The following is a 12,853-nucleotide window of genomic DNA, read 5'->3' as shown; positions in this document are numbered from 1 at the left end:
AAAGTGTCTGTGTGGATGTCACATGTCCCCTTTTCTTCCCTTCGTCTCTCAGGTGTTCGTCTTTGGCACAGTCACAGAATGGCTGCATTTCTACAACAAGGCGTTCTACTGCTGCCTGTGGATCGTAAACGGCCTACTGCAGTCCACTGGCTGGCCCTGCGTCGTGGCCGTCATGGGCAACTGGTTTGGGAAAGCTGGGTATGCCATTGCCTTCCTGCTTAATTTCTCCTTTTAAGTGGTTTTAATATCAGATTACTCAGACTTGTCATCAAATCGATCTTTTTGACACTACCCACATCTTTTCTCTATTTTAGAAAGTTAGACTAGTTGAGGGAGAAAAACTTTCATGTCTGAGTGTATTACAGGAATGGTGTGGGCTTGGGGAATGGCCAGCCCAGTGAGGCATATTCTTTTTCTTATTCTTTATTTTTTATTTTTAAAAAGATTTTATTTATTTTTTGACAGAGATCACAAGTAGGCAGAGAGGCAGGCAGAGAGAGAGAGGAAGAAGCAGGCTCCCCGCTGGGCAGAGAGCCCGATGCAGGGCTCGATTCCAGGACCCTGAGACCATGACCTGAGCCGAAGGCAGAGGCTTTAACCCACTGAGCCACCCAGGCGCCCCTATTTACTTATTTATTTGGTAGAGAGCAAGAGCAGGAACACAAGCAGGGAGAGCGGGAGAGGGAGAAACAGGCTTCCCTCCAAACAGGGAGCCCGATGTGGGGCTCGATCCCAAGACCCTGGGATCATGACCTGAGTGGAAGGCAGCCGCTTAACTGACTGAGCCACCCTGGTGTCCCAGTGAGGCACCTTCTTAATACTTCACATGGTCAGATTTTGAGTGTGGCTAAGGCATTATATCTCAATTTTTAATCAAAATCTTCCCTTTACAGAACATAAGTAATGTAACATGATAAAATAAATCTCACATGCCATCCCATCCTGTGTGTTCTGTGGGTTTTGCCTTCCTTTGCCTTTTTTTATACTCAGTGGCCTAGTTTTACCTTCTTACAGTAGAGGTGAAGAAACTGAGGCCAAAAATCATCTATAGGACTTAACCAAGATCACATAACAAAGACTCTGATTAAAGATGTGGATGAAGAATGCCAAACTTTGGGACTTAAGAGCCCAAATCAGACATTTTTTCCCTAAAACTTCAAATAGTTGTCGGACGGTATGTGAGTTTATGTGTGATGCAGGCCACAGCCTGAGGGTGGGCCTCTGCTACCGTATCCGGGCCACCAGGAGGAAGAGCCATATGGCATTTATAGGGTGGAAAAGAAGTTGAGATACCCAAAGACTTGGCCTTGCTGTTTGCCTTTTTGGTGACACTCTGATCTTAGGAATATTATTAATTTGGATTTCTTTTATTTTTCCTGGATAAATATTTATATATTGTGAGATATACATTTATTTCACCTATGGCTCGATCTGTTTTATTCCTTTACTCTTTTACCGTAGGCCAGTGTATACAACAGACATTATCCACTCACCAAGTGACCAGTGCTTGCTCTGCCTGGCTCCCCTCGGGTTTCTGGCCTCCCCAGTTTCACAATGGGAGTCATGACGCCTGCCTAATGTTCTGTAATGTCATGAAAGTTCGCCTATGAAATGTCTTGTGGGTAGAATTAGAACCACTTAATGAGCATATGTTGACTCTACTTCAGTGTGCTCCTGATTTCTGTTGAATCCTAACTCTGGCATTACTGGTTTAACAGAATTAATTTTAAGAGGTTCTTGTTCCCATGTGATACTTCAGTTTTCTTTTGGAGTAGGTGATGCTATCTGCTCACGTGCTGTTTATTTTTTATCAAGATTTTCAAAGTAATTTTTTTCCATTCATGTTTTTTAAAAATTAGACAAAGGCTTCTTGTTTATTGTGGATAAACCAGATAATATAAATGAACAAAGAGAAATGAAGGTCAAACCACTTGAAATCCTGTCACTCAAAGATAATTGCTTGGACACATATTTTGTTTTATTTAAAACATTTTTTTTTAAAGATTTTATTTATTTATTTGACAGAGAAAAAGATCACAAGTAAGCAGAGAGGCAGGCAGAGAGAGAGGGAGAAGCAGGCTCCCTGCTGAGCAGAGAGCCTGATGCGGGGCTCGATCCCAGGACCCTGAGATCATGACCTGAGCCGAAGGCAGAGGCTTTAACCCACTGAGCCACCCAGGCACCCCTATTTAAAACATTTTAAATTTTTAAATTTTATTTGAAATTTAATTTAAAATAATTTAATTTATAAATTTATTTATTTATTAAACAAATTAAAATTAAATTAAATTTTTAATTTTTAAATTTATTTAGTTTGAAAAATACAGATTTTATTTATTTGAGATTGAGAGAGAGGGCATGAGGTGGGGAGGGGGCAGAGGTAGAGGGAGAAGCAGGCTATCGACTGAGCAGGGAGCCGGATTCAGGGCTCAAACCCAGAACCCTGGGATCATGACCTGAGCCGAAGGCAGACATTTAACTGATTGAGCCACCCAGGCGCCCCTTACTTTTTTAATTTTTTTTATTTTTTAATTTTATTTATATGAGAGAGAGCATGAGCCAGGGGAGAGGCAAAAGGAGAGAGAGAAGCAGATTACCTGCTGAGCATGGAGCCCAACATGGGGGTTGATCCCTGGACCCCAGGATCACGACCTGAGCTAAAATCAAGAGTCAGCTGCTCAACCAACTGAGCCACCCAGGTGCCCCTGAACTAGTTTCTTCTAAAATCATGTTTGGTCAGCCAGTGTTATTCAGAGTCTGACCTTCTGACTCTTCTCCAGGACCCTCTTGCTAGGTTTTATATATTTTAGAGGAACAGGCAGGGTGTTTGAGTACTGGGGAGAACATAGAGATTATCTAGTTCAAATTATTTGTTTTTCAGGTAGAAAAATTTGGGGCCCCAGGGATCTAAGTGATCTGTTGACATTGCCTTAAATTAAAGCTGTTAACTTTGGATGAATCATGCTCCTTTATCAGGGTCATAGTTTTTATTTTTATTTTTTTATTTATAAAGATTTAATTTATTTATTTGACAGACAGAGATCACTCGTGGGCAGAGAGGCAGGCAGAGAGGGAGAGAGGAGGAAGCAGGCTCGCTACTGAGCAGAGAGCCCGATGCGGGACTCGATCCCAGGACCCTGAGACAATGACATGAGCTGAAGGCAGAGGCTTTAACCCACTGAGCCACCCAGGCACCCCATCATAGTTTTTATTTTTTAAAAAGGTTTTATTCATACACAATCTCTACACCCATTGTGGGGCTCAGACTCACACCCCTGAGAGTTCATGCTCTGCTACTCGAGTCAGCCAGGCGCCCCCAGCGTCACAGTGTTTGAGTGGATTTGGGCTAGGTCACACTAAACATGTACACTTGGGGTAGCACCAAGCTTGAGATCGTGCAGCTGGAAGCCACAGAGCCAGGACTTCTGAACAAAGGCTAAATTTTTCACTCTGCTGTGTTGTCTTCCTGTTTGTTTCTAGGACCCCTTCTGTTTCAATAGGTTATAAAAATGTTTAAGGAGCTAAAAAATCTAGACATAACATAGTATGTTATTAATAGAGGGGTGCCTGGCTGTCTCTGTCAGAAAAGCAAGCCATTCTTGATCTCGGTGTTGTGAGTTTGAGCCCCATGTGGGGCGTAGAAATTCCTTATAAATCAATAAACACATTTAAATATGTGTATCAAATAGACGGGGTGCCTAGGTGGCTCAGTGGGTTAAGCCTCTGCCTTAATTAATTAATTAATATGGGGCACATGTCTTGCTCAGTCAGAAAAGCATGTGACTGTTGATCTCAAGGTCGTGAGTTTGAGCCCCACGTTAGGTATAGAGATTACTAAAATAAAATTAACTCCAGGGTGCCTGGGTGGCTCAGTGGGTTAAGCCTCTGCCTTCGGCTCAGGGAATGATCTCAGGGTCCTGAGATCAAGCCCCGCATGGGGCTCTCTGCTCAGCAGGGAGCCTGCTTCCCCCCTCTCTCTCTGCCTGCCTCTCTGCCTACTTGTGATCTCTCTCTCTCTGTCAAATAAATAAATAAAATATTTAAAAATAAATAAATAAATATATGTATCAAATAGAATAAAATACAAGTTTTGATGTTAAAAAATTAATATGGGGCACATGTCTTGCTCAGTCAGAAAAGCATGTGACTGTTGATCTCAAGGTCGTGAGTTTGAGCCCCACGTTAGGTATAGAGATTACTAAAATAAAATTAACTCCAGGGCGCCTGGGTGGCTCAGTGGGTTAAGCCTCTGCTTTTGGCTCAGGTCATGATCTCAGGGTCCTGGGATCGAGCCCCGCATCGGGCTCTTGGCTCGGTGGAGAGCCTGCTTCCCCTTCTCTCTCTGTCTGCCTCTCTGCCTACTTGTGATCTCTGTCTGTCAAATAAATAAATAAAATCTTTAAAAAAAAAAATTAACTGCTCTTTCTTTTACTAGCTCTACTGCCATTACCTTTGTTCAGAGCTAATAATTTTTCTCCAGGACTGTTGTAATAGCTAGTTTTCCTTCCACTAGATTCTCTGTCCACTCATCCTTTCTTTTCCTTTTGTTTTTAATGGTTTTATTAAAGTATGTAATAAGCTGCACATATTTAAGATGTACCATTTGATGAGTTTCAGCCTGCATACCTTCCTAAAACCACCATGGGGCAATGGACATACCCATCACCCCCAAAAGTTTCCTCATGCCCTTTGGTAGTTCCTCTCTCCCACCTCCTGCTACCTTCTCCCTCCCTCCCATTGCCATCTATAGGCAACTATTGATCTGTTTTCTGTCACTGTAGATTAATGCTTATTTATTTATTTTTTAAAGATTTTATTTATGTATTTGAGAGAGAGAGAGCGAGCAGAAACAAGGGAGAAGGAGAGGCAGACTCCCTGCTGAGCGGGGACCTCCCCACTGCACCATCCCCCCGACGCAGGGCTCGATCCCAGGACCCTGAGATCATGACCTGAGCTAAAGGCAGATGCTTAACTGACTGAGTTATTCAGGCGCCCCTGTCACTTTAGATTAATTTGAATTTTCTCACATTTCATATAAGTAGAGCCATACAGTATATACTATTTCTTATCTGCTTAGTTCAGTGTAATTATTCTGAGATCCAGTCATGTCCTGTCCCTCGATAGTTCATTCCTTTTTATAGCTGAGCAGGAATCTGTTGTATCACAGTTTATCTTTGCACCTGTTGATGAACATTCGGGTTGTTGTCACTTTTGGGCTATTACAAATAAAGCTCCTGTGAACGTCTGTGTCCAAATCCTTGTATGGACATATGCTTTCATTTTCCTTGGATGAATATGTCAAAGTAGAATGGCTGGGTCATGTGGTAGGTGAATGTTTATCTTTTTAAGAAACTGGTGGTCGGACGCCCGCGTGGCTCAGTCCATTAAATGTGTCTGCTTTAGGCTCATGTCATGATCCCAGGGTCGTGGGATCAAGTCACACATCATAGGGCCCCTGCTTGACACGGAGCCTGCTTCTCCCTTTGCCTGTCACTCCCCTGCTTGGGCGCTGTCTCTCTGACACACAAATACATAAGGTCTTCGAAAAACAAAACAAAACTGGCGGTCTCATCTAAAGTGGTTTTACCATTTTAAATTCCCATTAGCAGAGTGTAAGGGCTCTAACTGCTATGTATTCTTGCCAACACGTGTGGTCTTTTCACTTTTAGCTATCCTAGTAGGTATGTAGTACCTCATTGTGGTTTTAATCTATATTTTCCTAATGTCTGATGATGTTGAACACCTTTTTAGGTGCTTATTGGCGTCATGTTTTTGTCTGCATGAAGCCTCTCTTCAAAAACATTTTTATCTTGAGATGATTGTACATTCATACTCTTTAACATTTTATTGGATTTTTTTTAAGATTTAATTTTTTAAATTTTTAATTTTTTAATTTTTTTAAAGATTTTATGTATTTGACAGAGAGAGAGACAGCCAGAGAGGGAACACAAGCAGGGAGAGTGAAAGAGGGAGAAGCAGGCTTCCCGCAGAGCAGGGAGCCTGACATGGGGCTCGATCCCAGGACCCCGAGATCATGACCTGAGCCAAAGGCAAATACTTGACTGACTGAGCCACCCAGGTGCCCCGATTTAGTTTTCTTTTTAAAAAGTAATCTCTACACCCAGCGTGGTCTTGAACTTATAACCCCAAGATCAAGAGTGCATGCTTCACCTACTGAGCCAGCCAGTGTCCTGGATTGTTTGTTTTTGTATTACTGATTTTTTTCTTTTTTAAAGATTTTTATTTATTTATTTGACAGAGAGAGATCACAAGCAGGCGGAGAGGCAGGCAGAGAGAGAGGAAGGGAAGCAGGCTCCCTGCTGAGCAGAGAGCCCGATGCGGGGCTTGATCCCAGGATCCTGGGATCATAACCTGAGCCGAAGGCAGAGGCTTAACCCACTGAGCCACCCAGGTGCCCCTGTATTACTGATTTTTGAGAGTTCTTTATATTCTGGAAGGGGGTCTTTTATTAGATAAGCAGTATGCGAATATTTCCTCCTAATCTGTAGCTACTTTCAAATTTCTCTTAGCAATGGCTTGTGATGCGCCCCAAATTGAACTTTAGTGTAATAGCTATCTTTTTTTAAAATTTTTTATTTATTAGGGGGAGAGTATGAACATGAGAGAGAGAGAGAGAGAGAGCCAGGGCAGGAGGAGAGGGAGAATCAGACTCCCTGGGACCCTGGGATCATGACCTGAGCTGAAGGCAGATGCTTAACCAGCTGAGCCACCCACGTGCCCCTAGTTTAATACTATCTTTAAGTGACCTGAATGTTTTGTTGTTTGGGTGTACTTTAAAAAAAAATCTTAATATAGAATGTCGATTCTTTGGACTGTGAACTTTCAGTGTTTTGGCCATTTTGTATTTGAACTGCACCAGAATTCCTTCTGATTCTCTTGTCTTCTTTGTGTCCCTGTTCTCTTAGACGAGGAGTTGTGTTTGGTCTCTGGAGCGCCTGTGCTTCGGTGGGCAATATTTTGGGAGCATGCCTAGCTTCTTCTGTTCTGCAGTACGGTTACGAGGTAGGTATTTCCTTCTAGCTTTTTCTTGAGTACATATAATATGTTTTGTTTTTTAAGAAATAATACTGTGGCCATTTAGAACTGTGTAGAACTGTGTTTGGGTGGGCAAGGCTTACATTGAAAATAGACAAACTTTTGAGAATTTCAAACACAGAACTTATTCACGGGAAAAATACCCAAGTCTGAAGACAATATAATCAGTTGGGAAAAAGTATTTGCAACTCATCTTACAGATCAAGAGCTAATCTCCCTAATAAGTAAAGCATGCCTGCAAATGGATAAGACCAACAATACACAGAAAAAGAGGTAAAAGATTTGAATGTGTAGTTTTGTTTTTTTTTTTTAAAGATTTTATTTATTATTTATTTGACAGACAGAGATCACAAGTAGGCAGAGAGGCAGGCAGAGAGAGAGGAAGGGAAAGAGGCTCCCTGCTGAGCAGAGAGCCCGATTCGGGGCTCGATCCCAGGACCCTGAGATCATGACCTGAGCCAAAGGCAGAGGCTTTAACCCACTGAGCTACCCAGGTGCCCCGAGCTCTGGGTCTTGGTAGGGAAAGTTCTCAGTGGTTTGTTAAGTGAGGAAAGCCAGGGTACAGAACAATGTGGGCTGAATGATGCCATTTTTATAAAATAGAGAAAGAATCAGAGTATGTATTGGTATTGACCTGTATGTTTCTAAAACAGTCTCTGGAAAGTAGAAATCAAATAGCAACAATGGTTATATGTTAGGAAAATGGGAATTCAGTGGACGGGAGAAGAGGTGGAAGGGGAGGTTGTTTACTATCCATCTACTTTTTGTTGCTTAGATCACGTGAAAGTGTGATGTATTCAAAAACCTAAATAACTAAAAGTAAGTAAGTTGCTCATTTAAAAAGTAGGTAAATCTTGAACTAGTTGATCAAGTGTTTGGTCTCAGAAGAATGGCTCGATAAGTCCTTCCTGTATTCCCACTCACTTTATTCCAGGCTTCTTGTTTTTTTTTTTTTTTTTAAAGATTTTATTTATTTATTTGACAGAGAGAGATCACAAGCAGGCAGAGAGGCAGGGTGAGTAGAGAGCCCGATGTCGGGGCTTGATCCCAGGACCCTGGGATCATGACCTGAGCCAAAGGCAGAGACTAACCCACTGAGCCACTCAGGCGCCCCTGAGGTTCTTTAATCTTTTTTTTTTTTTTTTAAGATTTTATTTATTTATTTGACAGAGAGAGAGAGATCACAAGTAGGCAGAGAGGCAGGCAGAGAGAGAGAGGGAGAAGCAGGCTCCCCGCTGAGCAGAGAGCCCGATGTGGGGCTCGATCCCAGGATCCTGGGATCATGACCTGAGCCGAAGGCAGAGGCTTTAACCCACTGAGCCACTCAGGCGCCCCTGAGGTTCTTTAATCTTGATTGCACGTTTTCCTAGCGGTTTTCTCAGTTGTCCCTCAGCAGAAGCCCCTGCTTTGACCATGCAGGAGGCTTTCTCTGTCATTCGCACCCTATCCCTTTGCTTCAGGCGTGCTGGGACAGGCCGTCAGTTGCCTTCTCAGCTCTTCCTATAGCCACTGTGTTGCTGCACCAGCATCATTAGCTGTTTCCTTCTGTCTGTGTTTCTTATTAGGACTGGGCCTTTTCCTTTATTCGCCTACTTGAAGCCTTGTACTATTGTTTGGTGTATTGTTTAATCCCCTCAGCTGGAGAGAATATTTTCGAGGGCAGATACTGTCTCTGGTGGGAGGCTCTGTGGGACAGAGAATGAGGTTTTGGAGCCAGTCCCAATTTCACAGTTGTGGTGGTAACACTCAGTGCGGCTGGGACCTTAACTGGCCTCTCTCAGCCGCCGGGGGACAATGCGTGGAAAACACAAGTGAAACAGCTCCGTGCCTGGCATGGCCTGAGCACTCAGTGTTCATTTCCTTCCCGATCCCCCGTCCCCCTGCCCCCTATCCCCTACCTTCCCCACGTGTGCTTCTAGAGAACGTGGTCTAACCAGTATCCCAGATGTGTAAGCAACACCTCTCTCCTCTCTTTTCCAGTATGCCTTTCTGGTGACAGCGGCTGTGCAGTTTGCTGGTGGGATCGTCATCTTCTTTGGACTCCTGGTGTCACCAGAAGAAATTGGTGAGGAGGAGCTGTCCTTCCCATTCAGCATGTCTTGCTGTTACGGGCGAAGAGAAATCTGAGGCCGGCACAGCCAGTCTCTTTTTCCCTAGGAGAGCTGTGAGCTCCTTTCAGGGGGTTGAAGGAGTGGTATTTGCTGTTTGTGTCCCGGAGACACCTATTGACTGACCGAGCACAGCTGCAGACGTTTGAGGGGAGCAAGACTCACCTTCCTAGATTCAGGGAAAACTCTCCATTTGCAAATGAGTTTTGTGATTGAGACACTGACTGGAAATTAGCATGATCTGTTTCTCATTTCACTCCTTCAGACAGATTTGTTTCCCTTCATAAAAGTAATTTAGTTTGATATTTACCTGAAAGTAATTTAGTTTGATACTTACCTGTGGTTACATACAAGCAAAACAGAAGCAAATAGATGTCCAATTCTGTCTTTTGCGTGTAATTGAAGAGACATGTCAGTTTAATAGTGTGTAATTTACATTTTCTTAAATGCAATAGAGATAGTGTAATGTCATTAGAAAAAGCATTGCTTTGAAGCCAGGTAAAGTAGAATCTGCTTATTAGCTGTGCAGTCTTAATCGACCTTGGTTAACCTTGGCCTTCAGCCTTAGTTGCTGCTTCTGTAAAGTGGAGATAAAAGTAGTTTCGACCCCATGAGTAATTGATACAAGCAGAGCACCTTGCATAGGGCCGGGCATCTAGAAGGCACGCTATAAATCGAGGCTGTTATTGTTTTAGGTCTCCCAGGTATCGAGGCAGAAGAAAATTTTGAAGAAGATTCACACAGGCCATTAATTAATGGTGCTGAAAATGAAGATGAATATGAGCCCAATTATTCCATCCAAGAAGGCAGTACTGTTACCCAGGTCAAGGCAGTAAGCTTTTACCAGGCCTGTTGTCTTCCTGGAGTTATCCCGGTAAGGACTGTTCAGATCTCCTTGCCACAGCTCCTGAGATATTAAATCCTGGATATTACCTCTACCTGCCATAAAGCATCTTGAAGTATTTAGCTTCTCTTTGATACTTTATTTAGGAATATACGTTCAGAGGAATATTGTATAGTGCCCCTCAGCTTGTATCTAGGGTGGCACAACTTGAAATTTTATCTGCATTCTAATTCAGGGTTGGGTGTTCCTTTTCTGTGAAGAGCCAGATAGTAAATGTGTTCAGCTTTCTGGGGCGGGGTGGGGGGGGTAGGGAGGAAGGAGGGCGGTTTGCACAGTCTCTGCCACAGCTGCTCGCATCTGTAGAACACAGGAAACCCTGGATGGTATGGAGCAAATGGGTGTGGACAGGTTTGGCTGTGAGCTCTAGTTGGCTGACCCTGACCCTGCATTCAAGTAAGAAGGCAGAATTAATGTTTCTAAATACGCTCTTTCTGACCTGTTGAAATATTATAAATTACATGCGACCAAGAGGGGGTTTGAATGGTTCATTTAAGTCTGCCTTATTTGCCTGTATTCTAGAAAAAAAAAATTACCCTTTTATTCAAAGGTGCAGAACACAGTACTCCACAGTATTTCTTGGTAATGCATTCCAGTGTTTCCAAAACCTTTACAGTCAGGAAAACTGTCTAACATCTGAACTAAATCCCTTCTGCTGCAGTTTTTCTGTCTTGATGTTTTGGGCGCGCAGGCACGAGAGTGGAAGTTAAGAGGCCTAGGTTATATTTCCAGCTTACCCACTAACTCTCTGTGAGGCCTGGGGTAAGTCACTCAGCCCATCCTTGTGTCTTCAGTTCCCCTTCCCACGGAGCAGAAAGTAAACCGGTCTACCCCTCGGGTCTATAAAGTTGGGTCACTGTATTTTGAATAAGCACCTGGTTTTGTTTATGTTATTGTCTAGTGGTGCTTTACAAATATCACCCCTCAGCTAGATTCAGAGTCAGCAGGTGGTTGTCCTTCGCACTTATTAGTTCCCTCTGCCTGTGCCCCCAGGCTGCCAGGACTGACATTTGCAAACAGTAGTGAAGTATGAGTTAGAATGTAAGTTTCCACAGTTCTGTAACCGAAGGACAATGTATTATACTAGCGAAATGCAAGTTTCTTGAGGCCTGTTCTTATACTAAAGATTGGTAGTTTTTAAGTAGTTGTTAAAATATTCTCCTGGTAAGAGTTTACTTTCTGGGACAGAGCTTACATCTGTTGTGACTAAATATGAAACTCTTGCTACTCCTTTGTATTTCACAAGCAATTGTTCCCTGACATGGGCAGGGACGCAGAGGAAATCGAGTTCACTTAATTCCTTTGTCTTTGTAGCAGGCTGTCTGGACAAAAACACCCTCATGATTGGGATTTGGCTCTCTAGGGGAAGCTGTTTTAAAACAAGTGATACCTAGGGAGTATAGGCCGCTCCAGGGAAAAGAATATACTAGCCAGACACCCTTTGAAGTCAGCCTCTCTGTTCCTCCCCCTTTTTCCTTTGATGCTGAATGTCAGGATTTCCTGCTAATAATGTGTTGAATATAGGAGTCTTAGCGCTGCTGCCTTCCTAAGACAGCTGCAACTTTTATTCCTCCAAGTAGAGGCGCAAGGCCCGGGACGGTCATGTTCTTTCATTTCTGACTCACCAAAGATGCTTCTTGCTTTTTCACTGGTTGGCGGAATAGCAGGCTTTTGGAAACCATAACGTGAAAGTAGTTGTGATGTCCGTTCTTTTCTTAGACCTCGAAACTACAGTTTTGTCACATTGCTCTCCACTGTTCATAATGTTAACGTCGCAGGAAGTAGAAGAACCAAAAAAGTGGGGCTGCTTGGAATAAAAGCTGTGACGTTTACTGGCTTTCTTTGCTTATGGTTAATCATAGTTATAGGGATGAATACCTTTTATCTTTGTCTAAATAAAGAAATGTGAGTGTGTGCTCTGCCTTTGAGGTTCAAAACACTGGTTTGCTTCTACCGGGGGACTGAAAGGAGAAGAAACTGGAGACAATTAAGAAATAGTCTTATGTATTTTTATTCCAGAGGCCTGCCGCACATGCCTTTCTGGAAGCTAATGTGGATAAAGAGAAGAGGGAAACTAGGTAAAGTCAGGCAAATGGGAATTTATAGATGTGTGCAATTTTAAAATCACGTACTCTTCTTCCCAAACTTCTGTGTATGGTTTTGCTTTTTAATTACATTAAGAATTGTGTCCTGCTGTGCTCTTGTTTGTTCCTTATTGACAGTCAAATGTTTTTCTTGTAGTACTCACTGGCCTATGCCTGCCTGAAGTTAGTAAATTACTCCTTCTTCTTCTGGTTGCCCTTTTATCTGAGTAACAACTTTGGATGGAAGGAGGCTGAAGCTGACAAGTTGTCCATTTGGTACGATGTTGGAGGAATTATAGGTAATGCCAGATGCATCTTTTTCTATAATGAGAGTTAGTCGCTAGTAGTATTTTACTGGGTTATGAAATCTGACATCATCTTAAGTTTTATTACTTAGTCCACAACCATTTTTTCCTAAACCATCCTACCAGTTAACAGCTAAACTCTTAAAAAAAAAAAGAATCCATGGAAAAGAAGAGCCAGCCCGCGGCAGTCCTGTGATTTCTAGAGCTCTTTTCTTCTCGGTTCTTTGTTTATGGATCAGTTCTTTTGTGTTGGGAAGCACAGGGATGTTTCTCTCTGTGATCTCTTTAAATGTAACCCTTTCGCACACTTTTAGTGATATCTTAGGTCTAAAGCTAATTGTATACTGGAGATCCAAGTTAAAATGTGAATGTGCTCATTTTATCTACTTCCCACCTTTC

At 42.7% G+C, this 12,853-nt stretch overlaps 1 protein-coding gene across 2 annotated transcripts in view; it reads left to right on the top strand.

Annotated features, from left to right (window-relative positions):
• SLC37A3 (solute carrier family 37 member 3) overlaps positions 1–12,853 on the top strand; it is a 51,116-nt gene that overhangs the window by 27,117 nt on the left and 11,146 nt on the right. For both annotated transcript variants that reach the window (XM_047695222.1, XM_047695221.1), the window contains exons 6-10: positions 53–198; positions 6,927–7,023; positions 9,037–9,121; positions 9,860–10,038; positions 12,307–12,448. In XM_047695222.1, the coding sequence (XP_047551178.1) occupies positions 53–198; positions 6,927–7,023; positions 9,037–9,121; positions 9,860–10,038; positions 12,307–12,448 (649 nt within the window). The remainder of the gene's footprint in view (positions 1–52; positions 199–6,926; positions 7,024–9,036; positions 9,122–9,859; positions 10,039–12,306; positions 12,449–12,853) is intronic.

The sequence above is a fragment of the Lutra lutra genome, chromosome 11 (genome assembly GCF_902655055.1).
Source record: "Lutra lutra chromosome 11, mLutLut1.2, whole genome shotgun sequence".
Taxonomy (NCBI): domain Eukaryota; kingdom Metazoa; phylum Chordata; class Mammalia; order Carnivora; family Mustelidae; genus Lutra; species Lutra lutra.
The sequence above is the reverse complement of the archived record's forward strand: the minus strand, read 5'-3'. Positions and strand labels throughout refer to the sequence as shown.